Source organism: Hippocampus zosterae, chromosome 2 (genome assembly GCF_025434085.1).
Source record: "Hippocampus zosterae strain Florida chromosome 2, ASM2543408v3, whole genome shotgun sequence".
In the NCBI taxonomy this organism is placed as follows: domain Eukaryota; kingdom Metazoa; phylum Chordata; class Actinopteri; order Syngnathiformes; family Syngnathidae; genus Hippocampus; species Hippocampus zosterae.
The window spans coordinates 9529166-9547164 of record NC_067452.1 but is presented as its reverse complement, the minus strand read 5'-3'; the positions used below and the strand labels follow the sequence as shown (position 1 = coordinate 9547164).

Below are 17999 nucleotides of genomic sequence, written 5' to 3'. Positions count from 1 at the left end.
CAACCCCCCTGTAATAATGTTGGATTTTTATTGTTTCATAAAATCCTTTCTGAAGGCGACTGGGATCAACTCGCATGAATTACAGAGTCAATACTTTCTTCCACGAGACCATAGTTCACAACACATTTTAAAACCTTTTAAATGTTCTTTGTTTCCGTTTTGCACAACCCCCCCGCCCCCTTCACTGCATACATTTTCCTTTTTTTTTACCTTGTAAAGTGAAACTGCTAGAATATGATCATTATGATGATGATCTCTCAACCTGGATCGTCCGCTAATAAATTGCCTGATTAATACAGGCAGTTTTCGTCTGTGGCAGACTCACGATGACAATAAAAACAAGTTAAAAAGCTAATCTGCTTGCATTTGGTCTTCAAAATTGGAAACACACTCACCATTCTCACAAGAACACACTTGGCAATTGTTGGGGTTTTCTTGGCTTAATAGAGCACACGCTCAAATAAAATGACAGCCGGCGATTGAAAACAAGGCAGCGTTTTTTATGTGTGGGGAAAAAACCCCAACAAGTATGCAAAATAAATACATGCATGTCTACAGTTTGTACAGCAGTGGTTCTCATCATGTCCGTACAATCGAAACGTGTCCCAGACACTCTCCAATGTAGTGTGCGGCTCACAGAGCTGTCTCAAAGATGACCAAACTCCGATCTGGCCCGTCCGCCTCACCGCTACTCAGGTTCGGTCGGCTTCTGCTCTCATAAGCCTGAAAGATACGCATGCAGCGTTAGTCGAGGTTTTCCTAATACTTCTTGTGGGCACCTTGTGGACCGCCGCGGCTTCCAAAATGCACGCAAACTTTCCACAGAGACTTGCCTTTTTAGCTGCCGCCAGCAGGGCCGCAGCCTCCTGCTTGCCGGTTTGCTGCACCATTTTCCGAAAAATAGAAGAGGGGTCCAGGAGAAGCGTGTATGGCTCATCATACCCGTGGATTCTCCCTGCATCTAGAACCTGGAGCCACGCGCGTGAGTACATTGTGTCGAGTGTGCGATAAAGAATGAGTGAATACGACTGAAAGAGGCAGCACCAGGATGCGATCGCTGTCTATGATGGTGTTGAGGCGATGGGCGATGGTGAGCACGGTGCATTCCTGGAACTTCTCCCGGATAGTCCTCTGGATCAGTTCATCTGTCCTGCAAACACATTGTAATGGCTGTGAAACCGCCATCCGTTTCAGCCTGCCAAGCGGAACCCAGCGAGGTCGGTCAGAATTCTTCGCACGTGTCAAAAATCAAATCTCGCAAAATGAGACTGTTTGCTTCGAGCCCACAGGATCTATTAACATAAAGCGCTCCATGTACTCCTTGCCCTCTTTAGCTTTGCTGGATAAGTTCAGTCTTGTCGCTTCAATGACATATGTCGACATGAGTACAATTGTCTCATGTTTCTAACCGACCAATCTGTGCCAAAATAGGTAAAGAATTCAACGAGTTATGAATTTATCGGAGCCAAACATCTCGATACAAGTGAATGGAAGAGATCGGCGGGAATCCCGGTTCAAGATGGCAGCTCCGTTTGCATGTCCACAACCAGCAGAGCCTTGATCCAGACCAGTGGTTCTCAACCTTGTTCGAGATACCGAACCCAACCAGTACATAAAGCATATTCACCGAACAAAAAATGACTGTTTACAAATTCGAGACATAAAACAGTATTTATTAAAAACAGAGAAAAGGTAAATATTCGTTCAAACCCAGGTTAACAACCACTGATCGAGAAGTTCTTTGTTTTGTATGTCTACGGGCTTCTTCTACGCATTGCATTGCACATGCTGGCAGCGGTGCAGTACATCCGAGACTCCAGCGTGCACTTAGCATCGCTATTCCAGCTGTATGAGTCACTAAATATGTCACACACATTCATAAACTATATTCGACAGCATGTGCAGCAAATGTGTGATAAGACACGGTCACTGGCGATAGAGAGAAAAACAGCCACGGTTCTTGTGTGTTGGCACCCGCCAGCTGCCCGGCCTGACAATTAATGTGCCCATTGTAACTGAAGGCGCGCAGTCTGCATGTCTGGCTTCACTTCCCGCCCTCGTGTTTCAAGAGGAAATGTGTAAAATAATTATTGGATTGAAAAAGAAATCAACGGAAAGCACCGACCACAGAAGTAAAATGGAACAATTTCATTGACGTTTTTTTCAAACTCTTCACATGCTTAGAACGTCCAGCAGTTGGCGCCATTGAGGCCCTGCCTCACTTGCCTCCACTGAACGCACATCCCTGGAAATTGATTACCTGGGGTCGACGTTGGCAGTGGCCTCATCAATAATGAGGATGCGGTTCTTCCTCAGGATGGCTCTGGCCAGACACACCAGCTGCCTCTGGCCCACGCTGAAGTTGGAGCCAGACTCAGCCAGAACAGTTTCCAGTTTTCCAGGAAGCTCTTCTACCACACCCTTCAGCTGGACCTGTGAACCACACAGAGGAAACATTCTCAACATGTCCAAGCCCAGATTGTTTACAGTTTTAATCTGATGGAATTATTTGAAAAATGTGCTCATGTCATTGTGTCATTCTGCATGATTGCATCTGCTTGCATGCACGGAACCTCTTGAAGTGCATTCCAGAGCTCCTCCTCTGAATGCTGGTTGAAAGGGTCGAGGTTTTTTCTCATGGAGCCTGTGAACAGCACCGGGTCCTGAAGAAAGAATCGAAAGACAAGAAAACAAACGCAAATATACTTTATAAATGCAAAATGTACAAAATGAGCATGTTGCCTCACCCAGAGCTTCCGCAAAGCTTGCAAGTTCAGACAGACACTGTTTGACACCAAGATTAATATGGTTATGGTTAACAAAAAATGAATGAAATCACAAAAACTAAAATGGAAAACAAAAACACTTTTGCTAACAAAATACAATCAAAAACTAGTGTTTGTTTCTTAATAAGCTGAACTGAAATGACATTTTTGACATTTACAAAACCAATAAAACACACTTGGTTTCCGTCTTTGTCAATTTATTACATGAGCTTATTTTAAATGTATTGATTACTGCATGGTCATTAGCAGGAAGTAGGAACGTCGTCTGGGTGTTGTGTTTCTTTTACTAGCTCCGTTATCATTATTTTCTTCCCTTTACAATCAATCACCAGATTTCACTGGTCACAATATTGCAGACCTACTCTATTTTCACAACCATAAGACACATAAAAGTCGTACATTTTCTCCAAAATGGACGTGGGGGGCCTCAGGCACCGAGTTTCAAACCTGTGAAAGCTGTTGTGTGGCTTTGACGCCTGACAGGCTGATGTTGTGCTGACATGTTCCTGATAGAGAGATAGGCGGGGGACGTAACTGAGGACAGCATGTGGATGTGAAAGTGCCTTGTAGTGCTGTCGAGAACACTTCTCAACAGGAATTCAAGACGCAAATCCCTTTAAGAAGATAGAAAGTTGGAAAATAAGGTATGGAAAGCTAGACCACCCGAGCTTTAACCTTTGAAAGAGTATTAGGCAGTATATTTCTTTTATTTCAAAATCTGTGGACTGTTATATCAGACCTGTATTTGTGGATCAGGGGTGGGCAAACTTTTTGGCTCAGGGGCCACATTGATTTCTAAATTTGACAGGTGGGCCGGGTCAGCACAAGATACAGTACATATAAAAATCTGTATATGTTGACAGTCCATACCAAACATCAACAAAACAAAAGCCTTAAAGTATTACCTTTTTTTTTAACGAGAACAGTGAAACAACTGTGGTATATTTCCTGTATGAATGTCCAAGTATGTTAACAATGTGTGTGACAACACAAGCAACAAAGTGCAACAATATATTGCCCAAAAACTGCAGCATACAGTCCAGGTATTTGACAAAATATAACAAAAGTTAGGACTATTTGCTATAAAATAATACAAGTAAAAGACCTGGTGGCTTTCTTTCCATCCACTCACAGTCTCAAACTTGACCTCCCCTCGATCACCACACAAAACAGCGTTGCTCAACTGCTGTCATGCAACGAACTTTTGAAGCCAGCCACGGGACGCTTCGAAACCCATAGCACGATGGAACTCGCTTCCTCTCTTATTAGCGGTCCAGTTTGCGTAAAGTTTTTGGCACGATAACAGTCAAACCATTCCAGCAAGCCTTCATTTACTCGACTGTCTGTTGAGCCGCAAACAATTCACTCTGAGTATGGAAATAGCCAGAATCGGACTGAGCAAGAATCGCTTCCTCGTTTTTCAACGTCTTGTAGATTTGAGTCTTTCAGACTCCAAGCGTCTCCTGAATGTTTCGTACTTTGTAACCCGCTTCGTTTAATCAGATACAATTCACTTTCTCTTCCGCGGCTATTACTGTTCCTCTTCGTTTGGATGCCATAATCTACAGGACGTAAAAACTTTCGCAATTCCAGTTACTCACTGCAATAAAGAGTCACTTGCATGTCGCTGTTTTGGATCCAATGATAGAAAATAGCGGCGTACACACCTATTCCGATTATATTGTGTTTTATTGTCATATCGAGCAGGAGTTCCTTGAGTTGCCGCTACTTCTGGCTTCCATATCGTCTTCCCCTCCCTCCCTGTGCTCTGCTACTTCAAGTAACTGCGCCACCTGGGGTTGAAATGCCTGTCATTACAAGTACAAATAAAATGACTTTAAATTGAACCTTAAGTGTGTAGCAGCCTTCGGCGGGCCGGATTGAATAGACCAACGGTCCGGATTCGGCACGTGGGCCGTAGTTTGCCCACCACAATGTGGGTGGTTGTTTTAAAAATGTTCTGTGACACTTTTTTCCCCACATTGCTCACAAGAAGTACACCAAATTTAAAAAAGAAGACTGATACTAAATCTAATACAAATTAAACTAAACTGAAACATTTTTGAAAGAAACGGATTAACTCTGGAGAACCCACAGGGTCATATTTGACCCCCATAAATTATGCTACTCAAATGCTACCCTTAAATCCCAAAGTGTTAAAAAATTAGGATTAAAGCATTAAATATTTGAAAAAACATACAGTATATTTTGGTGTTCAGTAAACATATAGCAGGCATTTAATTTTAAATTCATAATTTTCCAAAGAAGAAAACGGTTCTTGGGTTCTCGGGGAGAACGCACTCTCTTAACAAATCTAAATAACCAAATTTGAAAAAAACAAAAAACAAACTCAAAATGAAATAAAAATGAACTTTCATGAAATATCCTGAACCATCGACAGTCGACTGTCATCGGATTCAAGCGAGGATGTCGGCTGCCATCTCACCTGAGGAATGATTGACATCTTCTGACGAATGTCGTGAAGTCCCAGCTCAGAAGTCAACACGCCATCGATGTAGATCTTTCCTTCGGGTTCAGCCAGGCGGAACAGGGCTGACACCAGGGAGCTTTTCCCAGCGCCTGTCCGACCCACGATGCCCACCTGACGTCAGGAATAAACATCAAAGCAGTTTTTTCAGCCTTTGATATCATGTTGTGACAATAATATCTCTGACCTTCTCTTTGGGTTGGAATGTCACTTTCAAGTTGTCCAAAACTCTGGGACCATCAGCGCTGTAGGAAAAACTGACCCCGTCAAAGGTCACCAGACCTTTGCTGGGCCAACCAGGGGGAGGTCTCTTTTTGGTTTCCCAGGGGGCTTCACTCTCCAGTTCGGTGTATTCCATCACCCGCTCCACCGATGTCATCTGTTAACAGGTTGACCACATGCACATTTTCGATACCACCTCACACAACCATAATCTTAATCAACTGAAAGACTTGAAAATTTGATTTCAGTCACTTATACGGGGGTTAAAAAGGAGTGGAACATTTTCAGTAAATTCCCAGGTAGTTTATGGTCAATTTCTATGGGAGTTTACGCTGGAAAATTTGAGAAATATTTTAAATTTGACGTGAATTTACTGGGAATTAGGGCAAATTTTGTCATAAACATAAATCCATGCAAAATAGGTAGCTCGCCTTGCCTGCATACAGGATCATCATCACGGTACATTCATTGTTCCATTTTTTTCCACTCCACTTCACTCGCGCGGAACCGTATCTGAAGCTTGCTCATATTTCAAATTTTGGCTCAAACAAGAAAGCAAAAACCCCACAGTTAAGATTAAGAGTCAACCTTCAATTTAGTTATTCCATTTTGTTTTGTTTGACTCTGTTGATTGTCTAGAACCGCCATTTATCATCACTCTGCAACCCTAGCCTCGTACCAGGTTCTCCACCTCAGCGCTCTGCCGGACCCCCCACTGGAACATGCCCATCAGAGTGATGGAGTAGCTCAAAGCCAAACCCACAGAGCCGGCGTCCAGTTCTGAGAGGATAAACACATTTCACAGAGCCTTTCATCTGACCGTCTCACACAATACCGTTGCTGTATTATGCTCAAAGACTTCCTTACGGTCACGGAGCAACAGGCAGCCAAAGGTGGTGATTGTCACAAAGATGGAGCACATGCCATCGAGGCGTATGGCAAACCAGCGAGACGTGGTCAGGAAAAGAAACCACGCCGCTGTTTGAGGAGCACATTTTACAATGGTCATTGTTTGTCCCATCAACAAACAATGGCTCTCTTCTCAAATAACCTGAGTGCAGATCCTGATGGGCGTCAAAGGCCTTTTGGAAGCGGCCTTCTGCTCTGAAGGCTCGAATAGTCCACAGGCCCTGCAGAGAGGAAGACAGGTGCGAGAAAACTGGACTCCGAGCTGCGTGAGAGGAGGGGAGCTCATCTTAGCAATTTTTCAGACACGCGAGCGAGCACTCATTTAGACCCTGTGGCGGACACTCACTTGTGGACTCCAGACGTTTGACGTCTCTGGAAGTCTCCAGGAAGTAGCGCCGAAGGAAGATGAAGACAATAAGTAGGGGGAGCACAGGAAGGAGAATCCAGGGGATCACACCCACCGCAACTGCCACCACTCCGAGGATTTGCAGAAAAACCTGAGAACAAAGAATGCCAGAAGAATCAACGGAACATTCCCTGCTAATGTCTTTCTACAAACAAATTAAAATGAGTGTACAGCTAACATGCATGAAATTCACTGGGCTGGGATTGCTTGGGCTGAACTACATGAAATACAGGCATCATTGTGACAAGGGGAAAAGCACAACAAAAGTTACAATTAGATTATTGCACAATAAATGAGAGTTGTGCATAATGGGTGATTCACATTTACGTAAAACTATCAGAACACCTCATAGCCCGAACACCTATCTATACACACAGATTCGTATGGTAGAGGTCCCTATGGGATGGGTAGTGGCCAATGGGATGCCAGGATGATGCTCAGTAATTCCCAATGGCAGAGCAGCTTTAAGTATGTTTCGTTCAGGAAATTCTGAGCTGCGAGTAGCAGCCCATACTGTATTTTTACCTTTCGCATCTTGACATTTCTTTTGTAACAAGAGGCAATATTTTCCTGTTGAGATGTTTCGGAACTCAAAATTTCGTATGAAAAGATGTTCGTAAGTAGAGGTACCACTTTATTCATTGTTCCCGTGACAGTGACAATAAAATTCTATATTTTTCTTTCATTTAGCTGAAGGTGGGTGTTTGTAGACATCACTTGGTTGACTTGATTGTTAACTCATAATTTCATACCTGAATGAAGTCAACAAAGGTCCACGGCATGATGGAATCCAGTTGGCCAATGTCCTTCGAAAAACGGTTTAAAACTCTACCTGAGATCAAACAGGTCACAAAAGTCCCATTAATACTAAGCAGTAAAGTTTAGTAGATACATTACTGCACAGCATTCCCTCTTCTTGTCAGTTTTTTCACTGTATTCTCTTATGATATAATGTAGCAAGTCGAGACCGTGCAGTTGTGTTCTGTGAACTGGTGTTAATTTGATCATTTCTGACTGCCGTCCGAATGTGCAATGATAAGCAAGTGTGATTGGGTGAAAAAGTCCGGGGGTGAGACTTGTGCCACCAAGGACGAAACATTAAAAAAGAAACCTTAAATCAAACTGAACATTACTGTCACTCTATTTGGCACCCCTCTGGTGCATCAAAAATAAATATACTGAAACATACCTAAAGGACAGAGCCAGACAACGCAGTCTGTTTGGTGAACTGAAATTGGTCACGCAACAATGTTGCAACACTAACTTGTGCCATGGAAAAAAGTAACATTGTTTTACTTTGCTACTGTATATTGTAATCCTCCTCTTTGTTATAGAAAACTTGTGGCATCTTACATTGTACCACATTAATATGGTGGAACACAATATTTTTATCTGACATAGCTAGCTACAATGCCATGAAAAGATATTGCGGCTTTCCAATTTCAGAATTTCTTGAACATTTTTCATTTTTTTCCCCGACCGTTTCAGATCATCAAAAAAATTTGAATATGACAAAGACTCGCTCCATTAATTGCAGCAAGTGGTCAAATCAATCAGTTATCAACACTTGCCCTACTGTTATTGACTGCTGAGGTCCTCATGAGAACTTATCTTAAATGAAGCCAATGAGGCTTGCTGTTCTTTGGTTGACATTCTGGATTCTTTTGTGACCTAATCCTTAAACTGTCATTGCACTCTTACGGCTCTGAAGTCATTACGGCAAAGGTGCACTCCAACAAAAGAACTGATGCATCAAGCTTTTCGTGCCGGCGCAAGCCTAAATTAGTATGTTTGGTCATTTGCCGCCAGCTACGCGACAAGCTGGGTGTTCTGGTGTACCGAATGCTTCCTTTGACAGCCCCCGGCAAACCTGACACTTTGTTGGCAAAGAGTAAATTTTATGCCCGTTGTTACCATAATAGTGCAGGTAGTTTAAGACGGTTTTGGTGAATTTGATCAAGGAGCAGGCAGACCAATTCAGAACTCTGCCGATATGTGTGGTGGATGTCATCGAACTTCATTCAGAAATATGATAACAGTGTGCATCAAACCATCTGAATCAATGTAGAAATTGATTAATTGAAGGCACTGTTAGTATCATCATCATCATCATCATACATTTAAAATCATCCCCTTGGCTGCGGCACAGCTACAGCACACATAGACACCTATCGGGCTGGAAGGGAGTCTTCAAGTGATTGCTTCCTAGGACTTGAGTTCGCTAGTGATTTTGAACGCTGCTTTCCAAAAATGAGGATTAAGAACTGTTAACTCATGAATTAATAATGCAGAGGGCAAGGGTTCGCTTATCAAAGAGCCACGTGGGTTTAGATAAAAAATATAAATATATTATAAATAAAATCAATATTTAGAAGTGTACTTCGGCTACATTTATGATATTAAAATGTGTTCAATGATGCAAAACATTTCCATGTAGTATATGTTTAACAAACACAGATATCAGGAAGGGAGCGAATTGTTGCTCAGCTGAAAGATCTCATAAACCCGCAAACAAGATTATTCTCTTGCTCAGGGACACTTACTCACCAATGGGGTTGACGTCAAAGAAGCGCACATGGGTGCGAAGGATGGCGTTAAACATGCTGTTGTGTAGGGCCTGTGTACTTCTCACCAGGACGTTGAACATCAGCAAAGTCCTCACAAAACCAAAAATGATGGTGGCTGCGGTCAAACCTGTGAAATGGCAGCAGAGGCACAGAGTTCCACCTTGTAGTTTTGCAACAAGCAAAGTGTGCATGTGTGGAAAGCGCCGACTCCGTGTACAGGTCACCTCCATATATGCCCAAGTAGAATTCAAGGTCCAGCTCTTTGTCAACTTGGGTGACATTGTGCTCCATGGTGCTGTTCATGTCCAGTTTGCCTTGCTCCTCAGCCCTGATGACATCAGTCACATGTGAACACATTACGGTTGCTGTTTGGCTAACTTTCTCACTTAAGATTTGCCGGTGACTGTGCTGTAAGATGGTCCAGATGTATGTATTGACGTGATGTCCACAGGTCCGCCTTTGCTTGTGTGAATGCCAAACAGTCCCAGTTGTTTTATAGATTGATGAAGCTTGATTTTCAGATTTTCATAATGCTATTATCGAATGTTGGCCGTGTACTATTGCGATTGGCTGGCACCCAGCTCAGAGTGTACCCCCGCCTCTGCCCGAAGACAGCTAGGATAGGCTCCAGCGAGCCCGCGATCCTCGTGAAGATAAGCGGTTCGGAAAGCGGGTAGATGAATGGACTGTGTACTATGCACATGAGAAAGTATAAGTTGAATGACAAATGCCAAACTGCAAACAGTACAGAGTACATTTGCCCTTGTACAATGGGTAACAACTTGACCTCTTGCCTGCAAGCACTGGTGTTCACGTGAATTGGAATGATTAGACATGCGACAATGATAGGTGTTCATCGTGTATTTGGATTGTACTGATAGCAAATCCAGTTTCAGATCTCTGTTGTTTCAAACATTGAAACCGTTGAGAAGTAAACTAGCGGTGTCTTTCACATGGGCTACAATGTCCAGTGTTGCCACAAAACAAACAAATCCACGTTGGGAAGGTGTGGACCTTCTACTTACCAGTAAGCCAGCCACCAGTCCTGCACAATGTATGCCACCTGCAAAATGTTGTGTTAATGTTTCAGTGCATTTCAGACATACCTATTTTCAGATTTCAGACTACCGGTACTCTTTACGTTTGTCAAAATTCCAGAATTCAATCCATTATCCATTAATTTATTTTCCAAACTGCTTAACCTTTTCAGAGTCACGAGCAGGGCTTGACGTTCACTTTTTTTGCTCACCAGGCACTGTGGCAAGAGGTTTCCAGAGTTATTTGCCGCTCAACATTTTCACTAGCAACAATTTTGTTTGTTTGTTGAATAATAGGTATTATGCAAAAAGCGTCCACAGTCCATAAATCAGGTCAAAGCACTTTCTGATGGTAACCTGCGGAGCTCAATGGCAGGAGACAAAGGGATTGTAGAACGACCACACATCTACACATTTTTTTGTTTGTCTTTCTTGGAGAGCTGCCAAAGATGATCATATTCGTGATCAGGACGCCAGCCATAAAGAAAAGTATAAACAGGTTTGGTCACGTGGCATTCAACATAAAGCAGGTTATGTTTAACACAGTATGATTAAAGCTGACGATGTTTACGACAGTGTACTACAACTAGATTAACAACCTTTTTAAATGTAAAAGACCCATGTGCGCTCGCTAATCAAGACCACAAATGTTTGAGGTCACCATCACAAATTCAGTTTTATAACACTATTTATCTGGTTGTACTTGAAAATATTGCGGCCATCGGTCCGAATACTTTTCTAAAGACGCTAAAAGGACGTGTTTGTTCAAACATTCACATTGCATCATCAAAGAGAGCAAGCTATTTTCAACACTAAAGATTGATCAATAACTAAAAAAAAGACACCCGCAAGTGTGGACTGAGTATAGATTTTTGAAAAATTATGACTTGTAACAAATTGTGACTTATGAAGTTTTGACCCGATGCTGGCGAGATAAGATAAGATAAGATAAGATTTTATTTGTCCCACACTGGGGAAATTTACAGTCTACAGCCGCAAGATTGTGGGTAGCAAGAAGAAAGAAGAATGCTTCTTTAATCTTTCATTTTCTTTTCGGCCGCGAAATATAAACTGTCAGCCCTGTCCTAATCTCTGTTTTGTCCGGAATTTTTTGGGATTAGTCTGTATTTTACTTTATTTTTTTTGCAAAAACCTCGAGACTCCACAAACCCAATGTTTGTTTTTGTTAATACATGGAACATTATATTTAGTCACACGTCCACACTTAACTTGTGAAAGGTCTACCTTTCTTACCCAAAGTATGTACGTGATTTGGGAGCAGCGTTGTCAAACTCTGCCAACTTCATGAGAGCCTGTGTTAGTACAGTTTGCTGCGAGTCCTGGCTTACGCGCATCTACTGTGTTTTATCCAGGTTGTTCATAATCTGCTTGAGTCCATTCATGCTTTTGAAGACTGCTTTAATCAGTAATAAACAGACAGACAATAAACATACAGTAAGACACGGTGAGAGAACCGGGTGTCTTCACAACTCGACAATGACTGAGCCATTTTTCCCCACAATGCCCAAGATGAAAGCCCCTTGCTGGAAATTGAAAAAAGACAAAGTACGACTGACATAAAACAGACATGGCTCTTCGCTCATGACCCAGACATAACCCTGCCCCTAATTGTTCTCTCAACCTCGTAACAATGACAAAAGCAACAAGGACAGTTTTATTCAGAGTGTTAGTAATCCACATTAGGCCATTGTGCTACTGAAGACTCCTTTAATCACAAACAAACAGATAATATAGTAAAACACAGCATGTCTCTGCAGCTTAGCACTGCCTAACTAAGCCTTTTTCCCCACAATGCCGCAGATGGACACAATATAAATTAAGAAGAAAAGAGAAAGTACAATTATACAACTGAAAAGTGACAAAGCTCCTAGCTCTTAACCTTTTCAGCCTGAGACTTCACCTGCCACATAAACCTCGCGATGCACCCTCTATGATCAATAGGGCTGGGGGAAAAAAAAATTAAAAATCCAAATCTAATCGATTTTCATTTTCTTAGCCGGATGTCGGATTCAAAAACCCATAAATCGATCCTTTAAATATATTTTTCCCTTGTATTCAAGTAACTTCTCACGTCATGTGAGATCTCACTGCGCGAGAGTAGAAAACCAAAGCCACATGGCACATAAGCTTGACGGCAGATGTCCAGATGTTTTTTTTTGTTTTAAAAACATAAAGACAGCAATAAACTGAAACTTTGTGAGAGTCACAGGAATGTGAATGTCATGAGTTTACGTTGTGATTTTGCCACTTTCTTTACATAGCCTGCCCTGTGGTTGGAATTAAAAAATTAAACCAAGTGAATCGTAACTCGAATTGAATCGGGCCCTTGTGAATAGGATCAAATCGATTTTGGAAATCGGAATCAATAACCAGTCCTAATGACCTGGTACATTTCATTGCTCTAATTGTTTCAAGTTTTAATAGCTTGTCCTGAAAACAATATGCATCTCCTCCATCTTGTCACCGCTGTTCTTTCTGACTCCCTATTTGCAGTGACGTCTACAAAAAAGGTTCACAAATGGACCACTGAGCAATAACTGTGTGCAGGTAACGCGCACTGAAGTTGTAGTGCCAAAGACTCACATTGCAATCATTATTGCAAATAATTGAATACACTACAATGACACTGTATTTGTTCTTTATTTATGTTTAACACAATATCCCAACGTCATGGGAACTGGGTTTGTAAAATTCAACCCGCCAAAGTGGCTAATGAGAGTGACAGACTTACTCGCCAGTGGTGAAATACACTTGGATTTGGCGGGTTGGCGACTGTTATTGTCAAGCCCTGGTCGTGATTGAATGGCAGCCTATCCCCAACAGACTTCAGGCAAAAGGCAGACTACAGATTAGACTGATTGCTGCCTGCACCAAAGTCAGTCAAGTGTATCACTACACCATCAGTGACTCGCAGAACTGTACTGAGATAAAAATAAATTCCACAATGTTTCTCTAAAAATATTTCCATTTGTGGTCCTGTAAGTGTGACTAAGCAGTTTTGCTTTTGCTTACCTGAGCCAGAATGTTCAGGAGCAACGCAATGACCACAACCAAAACGCTGGCACCAGCCTGTAGGTACTTGATGTATATATTCAATCCGATGGATCCCTGTGCACGACTCTCCTCTGCCACCGTGTGCACTGGCTCAGCCTAGGTATGAAAGGACAGTTGTGTTGCATCTGAGGATTCACCAGTACAGATGTTTTTGCAAAGACAATCATTGTACGCACTTCTAAATGTTCTCCATCTTGGACCGAGTGCCCGGAAGAGGCCTGAGACCGCACTGAGTTCTGGGACAAAGTTCGGCTTCGGGGGGAGAAGTCTGTGGGAGACTGATGGGGTTCCTCCTCCTCATCCTTCTTCAGGAGTGAGGTGAAATCCAGTCCGGACCGTTGTAGCTCTGTGTATGTACCCTTGGCCACCATGTGACCCTGGAACATGTATAGATCAATGTAACTTATTTGTAATTATAAAAACATGCCAGTTTTGGAAGTGTCATACATGCTTGGGGGCAAGAGTGGGAGCCATACAAAACATGGCTAGTGTGCCATATGCACACTTGACACTTACTGGATCTGTTGCTACTAAATACACTTTTAGGCTACCAAAGGGACTTTGGAGTACGTACCTATTGTCTGAACTGCAAGAACCATGCAGAGATATACCGATTCATGATTCATTCATGTGTGATGGTTGGCGCATGGAACACAAATTGTAAGGAAATATTCTTGACTTGATTTCACCTTCAAAGGTCAGAGACCAAAGACTGACGAGTTTTTCTTGAGACCTCTAGACCCCCTTTACAGTACATAAGTGTCATTAAAAAGTAATTAGATGGTTGGTAGACATTTAATCACCAAATACAATTCTGAATAAGTTGTCTGTGGTTTGAATCTCGCACCTTCTCGTCCTCGGGTACTTCCGGAGCTGTGACGTCAGAGGACAAACAATTTAATGGCTACTGTGATGTGCGGTTCTGTGCTCTTCGTGTTCAGTTGCTCTCCTAGAGCTTTAGCACTTAAGCAGTGGTTCATTCATTGTGTCGCGGTTGGTTGCACCGATGGTGAAAAGAGTGGCAAAAAAATATATATACTGTATACATCTCTTTCGTGATTCGTGCTGGTCGGCTACAAAAACGTCACTTCCAGTAAGCCTAGCAGTGGCTTGAGTAACTCCACCCACGATGCCTGTGTCTTCCAAAAGGTTTAGAAACATTTGTAATGACTAATTAAAACCTTTTTTTCATCGAACTGTGGTTGACAACTTGCATGAAGTGATGTGTATGTATGACAAAACATATTACCAGAAAAAATATGAATGTTAACGGCCTCTGTGGAATCTGACCTTTAAGGGTTGTGGGCAAAAAAATCATTTGAATGCACAGACCTCTTTGAGGACCACAATCTGATCTGCTCCCTTCAGGTACTGTAGTTGGTGGGTGACCAAGATGCGAGGTTTGTTCTTCAGCACGCCACAGATGCACCTGGGTTGGCAATAAATGGTCGACAATAAAATAGCATCGAAATTTCCTGAACCAGAGTCTCTGTGTTTGTGTCATGTAACACTGCTGTTATTTAAGAGGAAGAGTGGATCAAAAAGAGCCATTGTCAGCACGTCAGGAACAGCACCGCACCCGTTCCTGTCTTTCTTCATATTCCTTTATCTCTACCGCTCCAGTTTCATTTCGATCTGTGTGCAGTTCTACACGTTACTTTGTTTCTCCAAAGACTGATAGAATTATAGGCATATCTAGGCAAAAGAGAATGATAGCACCCCCAAAATTGTAAAGAATTATATATATATATATATATATATATATATATATATATATATATATATATATATTTATTTATTTTTTTTTACTGGATTCTTTTTAACAAACTAGAAAACTGTGAAAACCTAGTTGGCTAGTTAATCGGACCAAGTTTTAGCCTGAAAAAGTAATGTCGACAGAACAGAAACTCCATCAATAAAGTGGAGTTACTCCTAAAAAAAAGCATTACAAGATGCAAGTTTCCAAAATAAGAAAGAAGTCTAGATAATTGAATCAAAGCAGCAAACTCATAATGGAAAGAAAATCAGTTTTCTCTTTCTTCTTCACTTTAAATGTTGTTACAGACTGTGTAAAATATGATTGTGAAATATGATTTTCTTTCTTACTGTTCAAAGAGGTGCCTTCCGACTTCAGCGTCCACAGCACTGAGAGGATCATCCAGAAGGTAAATATCAGCATCCTGATACACAGCTCTGGAGACACACAAACATCCGCTGAATAGTGAAACGTCGGGGAATGCAATGACTGATTTTTTTATTGCATGTGCACTACCTGGCCAGGTTGACACGAGCCTTCTGTCCCCCACTGAGTGTGGAGCCACGGTCCCCAATCAGCGTCAGGTCTCCGTCTGGGAGCAGCTCCAAGTCCTGCACAACAGTGTGGCACCAGCGGCCAGTCATGCAAACCCCATTTCCAATTAAGTTGGTGGGATGTTGTGTATGATGTAAAAAAAAACCCAGAATGATTAGCAAATACTTTTCAAACTAGTAAATTCAACTGAATAGACTACAAAGATAAAATATTGAATCTTTCAATATATATATATATATATATATATAAATGTATTTTTACACATATTCTCACTTTGAACCTGATGCCTGCAACATGTTCCAAAGCAGCTGGGACAGGGTCGTGTTTACTACTGTGTTACATAACCTTTCCTTTTAACAGTAAGCGCAAATGTTGAAGCTTTGTAGGGAGAATTCTTTCCCATTCTTGTCTCTGTACAACTTTAGTGGCTCAACAGTCCAGGGTCGTCTTTTTAAAATTGGGCTTCATGACGCGCCAAACATTTTCTATGGAAGATGGTTCTGGACTACGGGCAGGCCAGTCTGATACTCACACTCTTCCTCTACATAGCCTTCACAGATGTGTAAGTTACCCATTGCATTGGCATTCAAACAGTCCCATACCATCACAGATGCTGGATTTTGAACACTGCATCCATAACAATCCAGATGGTTCTTTTTCATTTTGGCCTGGAGGGTGTCAAAAATTTCCAAAAACAATTTGAAAAGTGGACTCGTGAGACCACAGACGACTTTTCCACATGGAATGAGTCCATGGTAGAGTTTTAACTTGCATTTATAAATGTGGCAAAAAACTGCGTAAATTGACAAAGGTTTTCTGTTATCCTGTGAAATGTTCCAAACAGGTGTTGTTGTTTTTTTTTTAATAGCAATGAATCTTTTGTTGACCCTGTTCCAGTTTTCTCGTTTATTTATTTAGGCATTAAATTTGAAATGAGAAAATATTTGTAATAAAACAATATCATTTAGTAATTTGCAGATTACATTTCTTTGTAGTGAACTCATTGTTCAGAAAATATATGTATGTATTTTATTTTGATTGATGTTTTAGACAATGTTCCCACAGTTTTCTCCATGGACTCCAGTGTCCTCCCACATTCCAAAAACATGAAGTGCAAATTAAAGGAACACTCTAAATTGTCCCCAAGTGTGATTGTGAGCACCGATGGTTGTTTGTCTATGTGTGCATGTCATGATTCGGTTTAGGGACCAACAGGTGGCACTGTAGGGCTCCCCGGGCAGCTGCACACCTGTTGGTCATTTGGTAATTAGTTGTATAAAAGGACTCCTGCCCGAACACTCAGTGTCAGGTCATTGTTGCTTCTCGCTACTGTCATGTGTGTTGCTGTTTGCTCTTGTTTTCTGTCATGTTTAGTTCATTGTTATGTTTTAGATTTAGTCATGGTTTTTGTTTGATACTTTGGACTTTGTGTGTTTTGGATTTAGTTTTCTTTGTTTTAAATACAATTCCTCAAATACACCCCGCTCCTCCCTCCTGCCTGCTTTTTGGGGTCCACCACCACCTTGCTACGTGACAGTGCCCTGCGATTGGCTGACAACCAGTTCAGGGTGTCCCCCGCCGACTGCCCGAAGACAGCTCTAATAGGCTCCGGTGAGGATAGGAGGATTAGAAAATGGATGGGTGGATGGATAAACAATGTTCCCACTTCATCAGATTTGTGGTTTGTATTTTCAGGTAGATCCTCAAAAAACATGGAAAAGTAACAAGGCACCAACAACAAATAGTTTTCAAAGCTGTGACAACAATTATGGGGCCTTTTTCTACCGGCCGTAGCATGTTCGAAAGAACCACAACAATCACCTGACTTGCTCACCCGCTTGAGAGCACAAGCCCTGAGGACTCTCTCATACATGCGTAGATCCATCTCCTTTCCAAACAAGATATTGCTCCGGATAGTGCCAGGAAACACCCAGGGCTGTTGAGCTGCGTAGGTTAGCTGACCTTTGACTTTCATCCCTCCCTTTTCAACAGGAAGCTCTCCCAAGATTGAGCTCAAAAGGGAGGACTGGATCGAGCAAGAGGTGACAAATGAGCCATTGCATGTTAAAGTCACCCCCTCCTCTAATCTGGATTTTTCTTTTTTTTACCTTCCCTGCACCAACTGGTCCAATAACAGCCAACAGCTGTTTTCCAGTCAGACTGAGTGTGACATTCTGCAGACATGGAGCATCCAGACT

General features: G+C 42.0%; 1 protein-coding gene across 2 annotated transcripts in view; it reads right to left on the bottom strand.

Moving 5' to 3' along the window:
* Window positions 1–343: 343 nt before the first annotated feature.
* Window positions 344–17999, bottom strand: part of abcc4 (ATP-binding cassette, sub-family C (CFTR/MRP), member 4) — a 40748-nt gene continuing 23092 nt past the window's right edge. Inside the window, exons 10-31 of one of the 2 annotated variants that reach the window (XM_052052258.1) lie at window positions 17910–17999; window positions 17636–17827; window positions 15763–15857; window positions 15597–15683; window positions 14823–14919; window positions 13667–13867; window positions 13449–13586; window positions 10404–10441; window positions 9603–9706; window positions 9359–9505; window positions 7564–7643; window positions 6752–6902; window positions 6548–6667; window positions 6364–6474; window positions 6176–6276; window positions 5462–5653; window positions 5233–5388; window positions 2574–2663; window positions 2261–2433; window positions 1045–1150; window positions 834–968; window positions 344–723 (exon numbers count right to left, since the gene is read on the bottom strand). In XM_052052258.1, the coding sequence (XP_051908218.1) occupies window positions 634–723; window positions 834–968; window positions 1045–1150; window positions 2261–2433; window positions 2574–2663; window positions 5233–5388; window positions 5462–5653; window positions 6176–6276; window positions 6364–6474; window positions 6548–6667; window positions 6752–6902; window positions 7564–7643; window positions 9359–9505; window positions 9603–9706; window positions 10404–10441; window positions 13449–13586; window positions 13667–13867; window positions 14823–14919; window positions 15597–15683; window positions 15763–15857; window positions 17636–17827; window positions 17910–17999 (2694 nt within the window). In that variant the 3' untranslated portion in view covers window positions 344–633. The remainder of the gene's footprint in view (window positions 724–833; window positions 969–1044; window positions 1151–2260; window positions 2434–2573; window positions 2664–5232; window positions 5389–5461; window positions 5654–6175; window positions 6277–6363; window positions 6475–6547; window positions 6668–6751; window positions 6903–7563; window positions 7644–9358; window positions 9506–9602; window positions 9707–10403; window positions 10442–13448; window positions 13587–13666; window positions 13868–14822; window positions 14920–15596; window positions 15684–15762; window positions 15858–17635; window positions 17828–17909) is intronic. The other variant, XM_052052266.1, reaches the window with a different exon arrangement.